At 41.5% G+C, this 16,067-nt stretch overlaps 1 protein-coding gene across 2 annotated transcripts; it reads right to left on the reverse strand.

Moving 5' to 3' along the window:
• Positions 1-4,050: 4,050 nt before the first annotated feature.
• Positions 4,051-15,697, reverse strand: MFSD9 (major facilitator superfamily domain containing 9). Of its 2 annotated transcripts, none has more exons than XM_044429621.1 (6): positions 15,536-15,697; positions 11,722-11,809; positions 11,122-11,165; positions 9,241-9,370; positions 8,155-8,364; positions 4,051-6,392 (listed from the first exon to the last, which is right to left on the reverse strand). In XM_044429621.1, exons 1-6 carry the CDS (start codon positions 15,650-15,652, stop codon positions 5,602-5,604), a joined length of 1,380 nt encoding a protein of 459 aa, XP_044285556.1. In that variant the 5' UTR covers positions 15,653-15,697; the 3' UTR covers positions 4,051-5,601. The 2 variants fall into 2 exon arrangements, with proteins under 2 accessions (XP_044285556.1, XP_044285557.1); XM_044429622.1 differs by lacking the exon at positions 15,536-15,697 and adding an exon at positions 14,740-14,765.
• Between the last annotated feature and the right edge of the window lie 370 nt (positions 15,698-16,067).

Raw genomic sequence — 16,067 nt, forward strand, 5'->3', positions numbered from 1 at the left:
CGGAAAGCAATCCTTCTAGAAAACATGGAAGTGCAAAGAAACCCCTACCTGCAATGAAACCAGACAATGCAGCTACAGGCAGCGTCTGGGTTATGAACAAGTTCTGTTCCTGAGAAATTCATCTTTATGTTGCATTTGTGTGTAAATAGGATCAGCCTTCCACAGTCATGGGGGCTGAGGGCACAGAATCCTTGTGAAAGTGGAAAAACTGCAAATATCTCTATGCCCCTATTCACCAGTGCCTCCTTTGCGCAACAAGGAAATACTAGAGAAATTTCCCTCTTTGGGGGTGGGGGGGAGATGGGCAACCAGGAAGGAAGGCATGTTTTGGAGGATTCCCTCTCTCCCCTTCCACTTCTCCTTCTCTCTTTGGTGATGACAATTTTCCACAGTAACATTATAAGGCTTTATGGCATTTTGTTCGTAAATATGGATTGTTCGTAACTCAGATGTTTGTAATTCAGGGACTGCCTGTGGTTTTTTTTTTTGGAATTGTCATGCTTCTACAATGAAGGAAAGCTTTACCAATTATATATGCTTTATTATACATCATTGTCAATGGTAGGTTTTAAATGTGAGTTGCACTGAGACATTGCACAGTACACTTCTTTTTAAAGCACTTGCAAGAATGTATTCTTTGCAAACATTTCTGTTAAGGGTGCCTGGCACACTGAAACACAGGTGTTGCTAATTGCAGAACTCTGTTTAAAAAAGATGCTGCAGTTAAGAACTCAACAAGAACACTGTGAAATACTTTAACAGCATGACCCTATTCATATCTACTTAAAAGCAAGGCCCATTGAGTCAAATGTGGCTTAGTTCAAGGTAGGTGGGTATAGTAGACTGCACCATTAGTAAGGGCTATTCGACATGTTTCCAAGCCAAATGTAGCTTATCCTTTGTGTCCTACCAGGTGCTTGAAGAATGACCCACTCATTTTTGCCACAACAAGTGGTCTGAGTCAGATGGGTAACTGCATAAGCAAGTTAAAAAGTGCCCAAATGAAAAAGTGGTTTGGGCAGCCATTATTTGACATTTTTTAGAAATGCCTTGCAGCCTTTACTATCTGACTGTGGTGATATGAAGGTTGCAACTGCACCCTAAATAGTATACCTTTGCAAAGCTGTAAATATATGAATCTTTTGGTTCTATCAAGGCATACTTCTTACTACAAGAGATAAATGGTATGAGAATTATTTATTACAATTTATTAAAAATATTTTTGAGACCCAGGGGCTCCTAAGGCTATATATATATATATATAATTTAAAAAACCCCAATATACATCAAAACCATTAAAACAAATGTTTAAAAGATCAAAACATTTTTTAAAAATCAAATTAAAATATATAGTCATGTATTATCTAGAAACCAACCTCTGCCTAATGTTGTCTTCTCATTGTATTGAACATGTCATGTGAAAGGAAGAAAACAGTTTATAAACAAAAAGATTCAAGTCTGTTTCTGTTGCCTTTTGTCATTTGTTTCAGTACACATTAACTCTTAATTTGGAAATGTCAGAAGATCAGTAAATAAGTGAATGCTCAGGAGAGAGAATACATACAACTGATTATTTTCCTCAATGTGTTATTTTCAGTTATGGCCTTTAAAAACTGGGAAAAAACCCATAATGCTCTCAGTATAGGATATAGATTACATTTGCTGGAAAATAGTATTAAATTAGTATTTACCTGATAAATGCAACCATGCTGCAGAACTTCCAGGTGTGGCATTAAGGGCCAAAAACATGAGATTAGGTTATGTTATTTTTGCTTTTAATTACCACCGCCCAAGCATTTGGGCTATCTTTATACTTGGTTTCTTTGCTTGATTCCTACATAACTGATGATTTGCAGGGGGGCGGCGGGGGGGGGGGGGGAAGATGCCGAAAAAGGAAATGATTGGCCTCTAGTGCCATCTGTTGGAAAATATATAAACTACCTGAGTGCAACATCTTTCCTTCCTTTTCTAATACAACCAACCCTTTCCTTACCAACACAAAATACTCTGTTACACAGGGTATCAATAATCAGCTAGTAGCTTTTGCAAAGAATGTGTATGATGAACCATGACAACTTTGACACATAATGAGTCAACCATGATGACTTTTGAGACATATACTTAAGTCTTATACTTACCTGGGAGTAAGCCCTATTCATTGAACACAATGGGACTTCTCAACATAGGTAAGCCTGCACAGTGACAAGTGTGTGTTTTGCTTTTTGCTCCACTAGGTAAGTTGAAACAAAACAGACTAACATTGATGGTATTAGAAACAATAAGTGAGGATGAGGGAGTCCAGAAGTTGTAGCCCATCGTATTTCAGGGGTGCTTGCTTGCAAAAAGCTGGGCTACCTGTTTGAGCAGCAAGAACCCCCAATTACTCTTTAAGCAGCAGCAGCAGCAAGGGAAAATCAGCTTGCTTGAACTACATTTAAATGCCCACTTAAAACTCACCACCCTTTTTGGGCCTTGCAAAACTGATCTTTGCTTCTCCATCCCCCTTCCCTTGTGTGTCTTGCCATTCCAGTTTTTAAGCCGAATGGCAGCTACTCTCAATCTCCCTCTTTTAATTGATGTAAATGGCTGTCTGAAAAGTGGGATGAAAATGCAGCAAATAAATCATATTTAACAAAGACAAACAAGCCCAGACAATGATTGATTTGCTATGTGTCTCACGCAGGTAGAAGCAACCTGGTCCCTACTAATCCTGCCTCACTTTGACTGCTATGTGAAGCAGGCCTGGTCTCATTTGCTAGATGCTGTTACTACCTGTACCCATTTTTCTAGTACTCAGGTAAGACCTGTGTGGCTACCAGAGTAACTCTGGAATGACAACGTATTACTCTAAGCCTTCTGGGCATTTGCACTGGTGACCATTGAGTACTTACTAGAGACCTGTAGGTACCATCTTCCTCCAAGGGGTCTGAGGTGGGTAGAATACTGCCAATTCCTTCTTACCTGGATTAGGCGCCCATCTCAGGGCAGATCCAAATCTTACAGTCTCCCAGCTGCTGAAAACAGTTCAGCATATCTGTGCATGCTTCACTGAGCAAGTGGAACCTTTTAAAGGCCTTTTACTGTGTAAAGGTAGTTTAAAGCAGGGCACGAGTTCCCAGAAATGTTTACAAGTGGTGTGAAGAAAGTTAAGAACATTAGGAAAGGTCAGGCCTGACCTTGGGACCAAGGCTCATTAGTGATGTCCCAGAGAATGCATCTGAAAGAGAAAAACTTAGCTCACACCTCTTTCATGACTGGGAAGAAAGTGCACCAGACAATGTACCGTATTTTTCCGTGTATAAGACACTACTTTTTCTTAAAAACATTTACTTAAAAATGAAGGTGTGTCTTATACACGGGGAGGCCACAGGTGCGCTGGGGGGAGGAGACTGGTGCACGCAGGAGGGCGGTGAAGCAGCGTGCGCAGGCGGCAGCAGCTTGCTTGCTGGAGATGGGTTGGAAAAGTGGAGGTGTCCTATACATGGAGGGCGGTCTTATAGATGGAAAAATATGGTATATTGAGAACCTACCAAATATCTGTCATCTTATAAAATACTAGCTTGTATTCCCACCTATTAAAATGGTGGTGGTGTTGACATTGGGAATGCAGGAAACAAGTTTCAGAAAATGAAACATCCAGACAACAGGATATGGCTTGGATCATAATGCCTCATTACCAAACAAGTGCTCCCTGGCACTAGACACTCCCATAAGTTACTTGGAATTATGGGGAGGAAAAGCTTAATTAGAAGGAAAAAAAATCAAAATATTGCTGATACCCTCTTTCCCAGAACAACCGCCATTTTGCGGCTGATGAACCTCAGGAATTTTCAATTTTCTTGTTTCTGTTCTTAAGATGGTTGAAAGTTTTCAAACTTCTGATATAGGGGATAGATTCAACTGGTGTCAAGACACCAAACTGCTTTGCTGGCTTATATGAAGAGCAATATACTTTCCTAGTTCCTTGAGTGACAAGGATCTCTCCTGATCTGGAATACAATGCATAATACATATATTCTAGGTAGCACAATGACAATAACTGACACAAAGTTCTTTCCACTTATTTTGCAATAGAAATTGCAACTTTGTAATGGTTTCAAATAATCTTAAAACAAAGTATAATGCATCACTGAACCCCCATTTTACAACCTTTGTCTGTCCAATACTCTACAGATAAATAAAAATATTTCCAGGCTATTTATTCTGTAATGTAATCTAAGTAATTTTTAGAGTTTAATTGAGACATTTTGGATTACAAGCAAGTAAATGTCTTATTTAGGTTTGAGGTTGCCACCTGGGGTGGGTTCATACAACACAAACTTTATGAATATGCATCACAGTGTGGCGCATTCACAAAGCGACCCATGATGTGCCCAACAGAAGGCTGACTTTACTGCCCGTTGTTTTCTCCCTCTTCCTCCCACTTGGACCTCAGTATTGCAGCCTCCAGGGTCATACAACCCCTTGTCTACCCCACTCCTCTTCAATTGTTACCCTTTTTATCTGCAGTTTCTTTTTCTCAGAACCCTCAGCTGCCACCACTGATGTGGAAGTAGCAGTTTGCAGCAGCTCTCACTGGCTTGTTATCCCTTTTTTGGGGCGGTGATGATACAAATTGCACAATAAATAATTAAACTATTTGATTATTATTAAATAATAACAATTTCCTGGTCCTTCACAGAAGAGCAAAATGTTGCCTGGCCAACGTCCTGGTAAATGTCGTCAAAGTGCAGTAAATGACACTCATGGATGTTGACCAAGCATGGCACACACAACAGTTGTAAAGTGATGATACCGCAAGAGCTTTTTGGCCTGCTCATTGCTTATTGTAGCCCATGATGGAATCAGTCCTCCAGTTTCATGACATGCCAACCCACCAGGAGCCTGTTCAACAATCCTTAGAACAAGGCACCCTATGGGAAGTGGTCTGAGCCAGACATCATAGGTACCCATGGTGGGCTGCCATGCCATGAAAATTTAGTCTGCATGCATTTTCTCTAGAGAATAAGCCTCACTCCACTCTCTGGGAGTTACTTCCAAGTAAACATGGATAAGAAAATAATGTACCTGCTTTCTTCCATGTTTCCAACTACTGAAAATCAGAAAAGAGTGTCTAACTTTATGCTAAAGGCAAATGCTTAGTTAATCGTTGTTAACTTTGGGTTGCTTAACCCATGAATAACCCAAAGTGTACAGATCTGCACATCACAAAGTGATATTACAGCAGTGCAATGGCAACTACCTGAGACTGAAATGGATTTGAGCTACCATGCTTGTTTTTAAAAGTTCTTCATCTCATTTACAACTATTTGAACAGAGGAATGCTATGGTTCAGGTTAGTAAAGTTGCCTTTGCGCTACAACCAGGAGCATTCTTCGATCATGTAACTTATACCCTCTTCCAGTCTGTTTACCATTGTTTAATTGACAGGTCAGGGAAAGCAAACACACAAACTGGGAAATACATTCAGCTCTTCCCTTGATTCTGTAAGGTTCCCTTTTAAAGAATCCTGCAACAGCCCTCCAGAACATTTACAGTCTTTGACCTAAGTCTCTTAAATAACTTGTTGCTTGTCTAAGTAAGAAGCATACAAACTCCTCACTACGTGCTTTTCAGTTTTGTCCCCCCGCTGACAGAATAACGTGATTTATTAAAGACCAGGATAAGAACAGCTTTAAGTCCCATCAGGCCTCCAAGGATGGGGGGACCACGTGGACTGATCTCCTGGGCAATTCCTGAGAGAAGTGGCGAAAGAATGCGGCCCATGGCTGAGACCGACTGTCCGAGTCCAATGAGCAACCCACTGGCCTGGTTCCCACCCACAGCCAGTTCAAAGTCAGTAATACAAGTACGTCCGACAGTGGTTGAGAATGCTAAAAACGTGGCAGACAGGACCACTGTCCATACATTCTCCGATAAAGCATATAACATCGTAGAAACACAAGTGATGATAGTGGACCGTAGTAAAATGGCATAGGTGTTGTGCTGGTAGAATCTCGTGATTGGTCTGAGCAAAAAGCCAGCAGCTACTCCAAGAGTGCTGCTATAGCTGATGAGGTAGCCAGTGAGTTTAGGCTTCATCCCAAACCTCTCTTGAAGGGCCAAGACAAAATTGCTGTGATACAGCATCACTGCAACAGACATCAGTAGCCGGACCAGGAAAACATCCCATAGATCAGAATGGGCAATGCTGCCCAGCCTCTTCAGTACTGTCAGTACTTGGGTCCAAAAGGACTCCACAGGAATACCACGCTTCATGGTGTCATGAGATAATGCCTGGATCTGCAGGGTGCTTTTCACCTCCACTGATGGAACATCTCCTGCTTGGTTCACAGGGCTCCACGCATTAGTGTCAATCTTTTTTTCATACCACAGCAGCATCCAGAAAAGACCTGTCAAGAAAGTTGAGCAAACAGTTAAGAATGAAATGCAGACCACACATTTTCTGCAAATGGCCTGATGCCACAGTCACAATGTAGTGCACGGGAATGCAGAGTGACCTTACATGGGCCCAGTGCTGTCTGGGGTGGTAAAAAGAAGCCAGTGCAAAGGTTGAGCTTTCAACCAGACTGGAAGAGATTCAAGGTGGAAAAATTGTTTTATTGCAGGCAGGCATGGTGATAATTGCCAGTTTACACGCAATTTCACTAATGAAGGCGAACATTTACAAAGCAAGTGGTCGGTAGGAAACAGGTTAGAAAAAGAGGTGAGGATATAAAACAAACCAGAAGCAGGGCATATGGAACTGCAATGCCCACTGTGAGTGATCATATAACAAACTCTGAACAAAGAGGTTTTTTAAGCAGTGATATGAAAGCCCTCCTTCTCTTTCCCAGGACAGTATCTGTTTACAATTTGCAGTAGTCATAATCTATGCAAGATATATAACATTAAAAACCACAGAAATTACTATAATGTAAAACATAGCAAACAGTATAAATAAAAACAGAAAGCAGAATCTGCTCAAATCACAAATTATAAGACAGGGCTAGAGAATATATGGGGCTCCAGATGTTAGACTGCAGTTCTCATCCATCCTAGCCAACTTAGGCAATGAGGAGGGATGATGGGAAGCACAACCCAACAACATCTGAAGGGCTGACAATATCTGGATAAGGTTGTTTCCTATCGCTGCCATAAACCAACTCACAAGCAAACATTGTTATGCTTAGACTATTCTACATAATGGTCAACTTAAAAACAAACAAACAAACCACAATCAATACCCCTTTCACAGCACACCTAGTGAGGATATGATGTCTCTTAAAAATAAACGAAACTCATGCATGAAAACTTATTCAGAAACATGTAAAGGTTTTTTTTCCACAAGCTGTGTAAACCCGTGTGTACTACTGACCTCAGCTATTAAATGTTATTAAGTGTCTTTCATTGATAACCTGCACAAAAGAAGATACTGTACTATGAAAGGAACATCTTTTTTTCAGCCTAAATTTCAGGGGATTATTTGGCTCTGAGGCAGGTAAGCCACACAAACATGAAATATTAAAATGCAAGAAAAGGTGTTCACAGCATGCGTAAAATGACTCAAGGTGCTGTGACTCTATGCAGCAGTGGTGTCTGCTGTGTGGCCTAAGAATAATGTGAAGAGCAAATGGCAAACATGTCTTCCTAAGCAAAGATGGAGAAGTGTTGTGAGTTACGAACTATAGGAATCCTTGATGTGCATCCATTTCATGTTTCAGAACACACATCTACAGTCTCTGTGTTACACATTTAATGGAAGACAACTGTAGATACAGGAAGCATATATAGTTCATGACTCATAAAACAACACTGAGAGAACTGGAAGGCTCAGAGTATGCTAGTCAATATGTTTTCTCCCTATGACTTTTAATAGCAGTGGTACATATTGCAAGATGCTCCAGGGTATCTTTACTGGCCCAACAATGGATTTGACCTAACAAGATCTTTTTTTCCTATTATGAAAAGTACTTGCTTAAAGAGGAAAAATGTGAAGAACTACCCAGTGCAGCCACTTGTGCCTGTATTATGGTACAGACCTCAAGAATTGGTATCACAACACAATACAATAAGCATCACAATACAATTTGCTGATTTAATAAAAGACTTGTACAAGCCATAAATAAGATATAGCTTTTAAAATATTTACATGCAAACTAGTAAAGGACATACCGGCATTCAAGATAAATATGGAAGCACAGATGAAGGCTGTTAGGTAAAAGCCACCTTCTAACTCCATAAAGTAGCCTCCAATGACAGGTCCCAGAATGAAACCAAAACTGGAGGCTGTGTTAAAATATCCTATTACTAGGAGGCGCTCCTTCTCAGAAACCAGGTCAGAAATCAGAACTTTTGAAATGGAGTGTGTGTGCTTGAAAATACCTAAAAAATAATAAGGGAGGTATTTAGGAAGTTATGGTGGGAATGGCTACCGATCTTACATTGTTCAACTCGTACTCTAGAGCAAGGTCTGTAGAGAGAAACACAAGGAATGTTAAGTTATATGAATTCAATATGCCTTCTTTTGAACTTTTCATTATGACTCCCAGCACTGGCTTTGCAGGGTGTTCCCATGGGGCTCTTGCATGCGGCAAGAAAGGACAGCACAGATGTTAGGAAAAGTGGCCCTGCTTCCTAGCATCTGTTCTCTGGCTTTGTGTGGTACAAGACATCTCTATGGGGCCTGCACCATGGAAAGGAAGTTACTGGTGCCAGGAAGACCAGTCACTCCTCCAGCATCCCCCATCCCAGCTCTAAGGGGAGGAATGTGCTGTGATGGTTCCAGAGGGAAAAGCTTTAATGTGAAGCCCTGCCCCCAGGAGAACCCCAAGGTGGTTTTGCAGGCCCAATTTGGAGCTTTGCGCACAGGAGATCCTGCACTGCAGCATTTTTAGGTATTCGACTGCAGTCAAATTATTTGCGTAATTTTATATTTTGTTGCAAGCTGCCCTAGGACCAGATTGGGCCCAGTAGATAACTGACCTGCTCAGGACCATCTTCCCAAATAAATGCACCCCTCTGTAAAATGTGTTTCCCAACAGTTTCGCCCGCCTTAAGAATTTTAAGTCCTATTACTATGGATGGGAGCAATACGGCTTCCTCACTAAAAAAATGGGGATTGAAAGTACTTTACTTTGGCTGCATTGTGCACAATACATTTAAAAGATCAGAATTTTTGTCTGTCTGAACTATAACGAACCAATCTGCAATTCCCATCCTGGAGCTTAAGCTGGGCCCGAATGAAAAGAAGTTACTTACCAACAAAAATCCGGGCAATGGCAAATAAAAACACATTGGTGGATATACTAAGCACAAAGTAACCCAGTGCACTGAAGAGAATGCAGGCAAGAAGGCAGTAAGATCTTCCTACTACATCGCTCCAAGAGCCCTGTATAAGACAAAAGAAATGCTCTCTGATCACAAATGTATATTACCATATGTAAATACTCTATGCGTTGGATCCAGACCTAGTCATACTTCTGTAGACCTATGGAATTTAAGTTAGTCCTGACTAATTCAAATATCATTGCTTTTAATAGTTCTACTCTAAGTAAGACTAAACTGCAATTCAACATAGTGCATTTATTTCCATTACATCTTCATAAACAAATACTTGAAAATACTTTTCAGTCTCTTTCATTAATATATTGTGATAATAATTTCACTCCCTTGACATATATAGACACAACTTGTCAATTATTACTCTATAATATTATTTTTTACACACACATATACATACATACATATATACATATATATACAGCTTCCTTCTGGACCTAAATAAATTATGAGCTAACATACCCTGAAGAGGAGGAATCAATGAGTGAATGTGACAGACAAGCCTGAAAAGGAGGCAATACAAGAAATTACAGGCAAAAGCAATCCTAAAATACTCCCTGGAAGAGCATCCAAAGGAACATAAGACTGTTTGGAGAACTCCTCCAAAGTCAGTAGACACTGCTATGACCTGAGAAGAAGAATCTAATCTAAGAAGAATCTAAGCCATGGAAGGGACTATTCTGCTTTCCAAGGTCACTTGTGTGAAAAGATGGTAAAAAGAGGGTGGTCTGGTAGGAAGGGAGAGGATGGGCACAAGAAATTCTATCACCTCTCCAGTCCCAGCCAGTTTTGGCAGTGTTCCAACACAGAGACCCATCTAAAGCAAACTGCAGTAATAGGAGGATGGAAACATGAAGCTCACCTTCACTGCTCCACCAACAGTAGCTCAGCAGGTATTTGATATGCAGATGCCTGAGGTCAGAGGAGTGTTTCTAAGTTGATAGTGGCACTGGTACATGCAGGAGGAGCTAAGTATAGGTTTGGTTTCAGAAGATATGGTTTGTATTATTTGTCTAAACCAGAGAGGTTTCTACTTGTGTTGGTATTAAAATTATAAAAAGGGGGAAAAGATATCAACATTAAGTTTAATGTTTAATAGGATGAATATTTCAGAAAAACAAAAACAAAAAGCAAATCACATTTATTAGGCTTCTGCTACTAATTCTAAGCCAAAACTTTTACAGAAAAAAATAATATGCTTTTACCTGATAAATTGGATCATTTCCTAAAATTGCATTAACAACAGTAAAAAAGAAGTCTAACTACAGAAAAGATACTTTGTTCCTTCTTAATTAGAAGTAGACACATATACAGAAACAGCAGTACTTGTTTGATTACTTGGTTTAGGTTCAAAAAATACATAGCGCATAAAGGGTCACCTATTATAGAAAATTGCTTCAGAAAATGATTCAAAACCAGTTTGTAACATGGGGTCATTTGTACAATGACAAAGGAAGTTCACCTGGGTATGCCTCTACACACTCCATTTCCAAACTTCAGGTTTAAGTTGTTCAGTTATATTACATATTTATTTAATCGCTTCCAGAGTGATAATTTAAGTCTGGACCATGATTTATTAACCCAAATAGTCTCATATACCCACACAATAAATGCATCCTCACAATAACCTCAGAAGGCAAGTTCAGCTAAGTATTTGGTTAAAAACTATTCAATAAGCTAAAGAGGTGAACTAGGATTTGAATCCAGAACTCCAGAGTTTGCTCTTGGCAATTGCATTGTACTGTCCCAAGCCATTACAATTGACTAGCAATTGTTTGTGAGGCAGGAACACAAACTTACCACTAAGGTGCTGGAAAAAAACTGCAGTATTCCATATAAAGATCCTAAAAGTGGAGAAAGCATTAAATAATCAAGTATGAATGATCATTTTGCAATTTATTTTCAATCATGGGGAAAAGTTATTTCCTGTCTTATACAGAGTTATGAAGTCTGAAGGCCTTGGGTGAAAGGGGGAACCATTCAGGGAAAAAAAGAGTTTTATTGTTTTTCTTCTCCCCAAGGACTGCATTATATTTTTAAGAAATATTCTACAGCTTTGGATTATGTTTGCTTGTATACTTTTCTTATTTATATAATGACTATATAATGACTATTATAACACTTTTAGAAAGACTTAGAGATGTAAAATGGCTGGAAATAAGGAACGCATGGGGGAGGATTACCAACAAAGTTACTCTTTCAAAATGTTATTAAAGTTGTTGATCTAATGTATCTTTTGCTGATAATCTTCATCACCATCATAGCAAGCAATTACGTTTATATATTAAGGGCATATGAACTATTTTGCTGTGGCAGATTGTCTCAAGAGTCTCAGCTGGATTCTTTTGCTGACATGCAACACACATTCAGAAGTGCTTACAGGGTAAAAGATGTGCTCACCTACTACTCCTGCAACAGTCGGGCTTGCTCCTAAAGTCTTGACATGAAGGCTTAATAAGGGTACAATCATGCTGACACCAAAGAAATCCTGCAAACAGACAACATAAATGCTCAGTAAGTTAGTAAGCATATCTACACAGGCCATACTTATTTTAAGTGCACTGCTGTTGCACAATCACACAGCAACAGCAAGTTCTGCACAACAGAAAACCTCATATGCTGTCCAGGCATGACAACTTGTCCTTTACATCCAGTTCTGTTGCTGTGTTCAATATAAAGGAACTGTTCCAATGATATGGGGCAAGTATGACCCCCAAAAGACCCATTTAAGAACTATTTCTGGACCTCAACTGCAATTCTGAGGAATGCTTGGTGAATGGCACACATATATTGGCTACCTATGGAAGGCCCTAGGAGGAGAAGGACAGATAGTACCATGCTTGGATCTCAATATAAACCTTTGTAATGCAGACACATCCTCATTCCCACTTCTGTTCCTTTCTGTAAAGCCAGAGTAGTTTTTACTAGCTTGCCTGACCATGCATGCCTCTTTGAGTGATGTGTGTACTACAAAACGAACATAGCTACTGTAGCTTCCCTCTTAAGGCAGTATTAAGGACTGCTTTAAGTATTAAGTATCATTTGCTTTAAGTATTAAGGACTGAGAATCCTCTTCTATTCTGCTCCCCATGGAGAATAGGTTCAAGAGCAAAGGTTCCAATCTTCTGAGTCACAACTAAAGCCTTTAGGAGAGGCTAATAAGGCGAAATAAATTCCCTATGATATAGGTACCCTGCAGCAGAATACGCACGAGAAGCATGCTAGTCCCCAATCCTACCTTCTCTGCTTCCATCACCCTATACACATGGACAGCAATCTTCTGCAGGTGAGCACCTCCAGTTTCTGTGAAGTCTCTCCATGCAGCTGAGAACATTGAAAAAGCAGCACTCAAAACTGCACGGAGAGCTCTGAGGACAGAAGAGGCTCTCCCCTCCTGAAAATCATTTCTTCTGTGTGGAATCCAACAGAAACAGAGATGTAGGGGGTGAGCTTAGCACATTCTTATTTTCAATGTAACAATGAACAAATAAGGTACAGATTCCGGGAAGTCATCATAGGTCAATGGTAGAGAACACGGTTTGCATGGAAAAGGTCCTGAGTTCAATGCCCAGCATCTCTAGCTAAAAGGACTGCACAGCCGATGACGGGAAGGATCCCTGCCTCAGACCTGGAAAGCTACAACCAGTTGGATTAGACGATATGAGGCCAAACAGATCAAACATTTCACATGGCAGTTCCTTTACTCCACAGTAACATGAGGCAAATCTGTTGCACTGGGCGTAGGGGGTATCTTGCATCCTAATGAGCAGAATCTGTGGTCCTCCGATTGGGCTGTAAGTTTCACCATCCTTGACCACTACCCAAGCTAGGCAGCACTGGCAAAATATTTGTAGGACCACAGCTGCCCAGCTCTTCCTGCTCATTCTTTGCTATGGTCACATTTCTGTTAATTTCTTGGACCAACAGATATTTGACAACTTCAGTTCATATGTGACACTAACATTACTTTGGTAGTGCACTGTTGAATGAAGTGCACTTATTCAAGGTGCATCATTTTTATCTTGATAGTTCTATAGTTGTACTAAGCAGCTTATTAGCATTTGCAAAAGAAGAAGAAAAATGCAGTTGTTTCTACACATTTAAACTGTACTTCCAAAATGCTGTTGTTATGTTAGTCACGAAATTGTGTCCGACCCATCGCGACCCCATGGATGACACTCCTCCAGGCTCTCTTGTCCTCCACCATCCCTCGGAGTCCACCCAAGCCCACACCCATTCCCACAGTGACTCCATCCAGCCACCTCATCGTCTGCCATCCCCTTCTCCTTTTGCCATCAATAGTTCCCAGCATCAGGGTCTTCTCCAGTGAGTTGCTCTTTCTCATTAGGTGGTCAAAGTATTTGAGTTTCATCTTTAGTATATGGCCTTCTAAAGAGCAATCAGGGTTGATCATTTAATTTCTTGGCTGCAGCCACTGTCTGTAGTGATCTTGGAGCCCAAGAAAATAAAATCTGTCACTACCTCCATTTCTTCCCCATCTATTTGCCAGGAAGTGATGGGACCAGATGCCATGATCTTAGTTTTCTTGATGTTGAGTTTCAAGCTAACTTTTGCACTCTCCTCCTTCACCCGCATCAAGAGGTTCTTTAGTTCTGCCATTAGAGTGGTATTATTTGCAGAGCCAGTGTGGTGTAGTGGTTAAGAGCATGGGACTGGGACTCAGATGATCCAGGTTCTAGTCCCCACTCAGCCATGGAGCCAACTGGGTGACTTTGGGCCAGTCACAGACTCTCAGCCCAACCTACCTCACAGGGTTGTTGTGGGGATAAGATGGAGGAGGAGATGTAAGCTGCCTTGAGCCCTTTGTAGGAAAAAGGCAGGATATAAATAAAAAAATAAAAATATCTGAGGTTGTTGATATTTCTCCCAGGAATCTTAATTCCAACTGGTGATTCATCTAGCCCCGCCTTTCTCATGATGTGCTCTGCATATAAGTTAAATAGGCAGGGCGACAGTATACAGCCTTGCCGAACTCCTTTCTCAATTTTGAACCAATCAGTGGTTCTGTGCCCAGTTCTAACTGTTTCTTCTTGACCCACATATAGGTTTCTCAAGAGACAAATAAGATGGTCAGGTATTCCCATCTCTTTAAGAACTTGCCACAGTTTGTCGTGATCCACACAATCAAAGGCTTTAGCATAGTCAATGAAGCAGATGTTTTTCTGGAACTCCCTAGCTTTCTCCATGATCCAGAGTATGTTGGCAATTTGATCTCTAGTTCCTCTGCCTCTTCGAAATCCTGCCTGCACTTCTAGTAGTTCTCGGTCCACATACTGCTGGAGCCTAGCTTGTAGGATTTTGAGCATAACTTTGCTAGCATGTGAAATGAGTGCAATGGTGCAGTAGTTTGAACATTCTTTGACATTGCCCTTCTTTGGGATCAGAATGTAAACTGACCTTTTCCAATCTTGTGGCCACTGCTGAGTTTTCTAAATTTGCTGGCATAATGAGTGTAGCACTTTTACTGCATCGTCTTTTAGGATTTTGAATAGTACAGCTGTGCCTCCTCCATTAGCTTTGTTGTTTGATGAGCAGGACCAGTTGGGAGTCCAGAAATTGCAACAGGTTTTACAGCGGTAATTGCTGTACATGTGGTTGGAAGTGCTCTCACATCAAGAATGTGATAGCATCAGAACAGAGGCCTTTCGAAAAAGAAAATGGGAAATCACTGAGTGTGACTAATACACACTTTGAAACGCCCCCATTCTGTTCTCCTGCTAGGCATAATGTGCAGCACAGCCCATAATGTGCAGGACCTGTTTCTCTTTGCCCTTTCAAAAGCAGGATTAGCCCTGGGGAGCATAGAGTAAAGACATGTAAAGTACTCTGAACATGTGCAGAGCAAATTCTCTGCAGCACAAATCAGGGAGGAGACAGAGGGGGCATGAATCCAAAGAAATGTGCCCGAGCCCTTCTTTGTTATTACGAATTAATAAATATCACTGAAATTAACCAATACCGCTGCAATTCCTTCGGATCACTTATCTCCAGGGAGTGTGGATGGCATGAAAATAGCGTACCTCTGAGCATGTGCGGAGTAAATTCTGCTCAGCACTGGCACAAATGGGAGAAGTAACACTCTTCTCTCTCTCCTGCTCGCTCTCTGGTCAATGCTACTCCCGACCCTTTGGGAAAGCTCCGTTCCTTCACCTGTGGCCACCTTCCCATCCTTTTCCATCCCCGCCGCGCTCACCAGGAAGCCAACCGCGTACAGGCACAGCAGCAACCGGCTGGGCCAAGAAACCCCGCCGCCGGGGGACCATGCCGCCGTTGCCTCCTCCTCTTCCTCCTCTTCTCCGGGTCTTTCCATTCCTCCGGGGAGAGAGTGCGGCCGCTGCGGGGCCCCGCGGACACTTCCATTCGCCATTCGGGGCTGAGAACGGGAGACCCGGAAGAAGGAGGACGAGGAGGAGGCGGAGAAAGCGAGAGCAGCCGTCGCCCCTGCTGCTGCCCTCTAGGGGGCGCGCCGAGGCGTCTCCGATGAGTGACAACGGCGCCGCTTGTTGGGGGCGGGGCGAGACGAAGCGAAGCGAAGCGAAAGCCACGCCCCCTCCGGCGCACCGGGATAGTCTGTTTGGGAGACATTGTGAGGAGTAGTTGGGCAGGAGGTGTAAGTTGCATTTCAGCGAACAGGGGGACTTGGCTTGTGGATGATCGCTGTTTATTAAAAAACATGCTTAACGTTTTCTGTGTTCTGTTGGTGCTAAAGGAAAGTGGATTACTAA

This window comes from Varanus komodoensis, unplaced genomic scaffold (genome assembly GCF_004798865.1).
Source record: "Varanus komodoensis strain SLA01 unplaced genomic scaffold, ASM479886v1 scaffold2, whole genome shotgun sequence".
NCBI classification, from domain to species: domain Eukaryota; kingdom Metazoa; phylum Chordata; class Lepidosauria; order Squamata; family Varanidae; genus Varanus; species Varanus komodoensis.

What these genes read in the sequence shown, in the direction of transcription:
- MFSD9 (XM_044429621.1), bottom strand. Translation starts at nt 15,652, where the DNA reads ATGGAAAGACCCGGAGAAGAGGAGGAAGAGGAGGAGGCAACGGCGGCA. An exon ending in GACTGTTGCAGGAGTAGTAG is followed by an intron (nt 11,166 to 11,721) that starts GTGAGCACATCT and finishes CTCCACTTTTAG; the next exon opens with GATCTTTATATGGAATACTG. An exon ending in TTTTTTCCAGCACCTTAGTG is followed by an intron (nt 9,371 to 11,121) that starts GTAAGTTTGTGT and finishes TGTCTTATACAG; the next exon opens with GGCTCTTGGAGCGATGTAGT.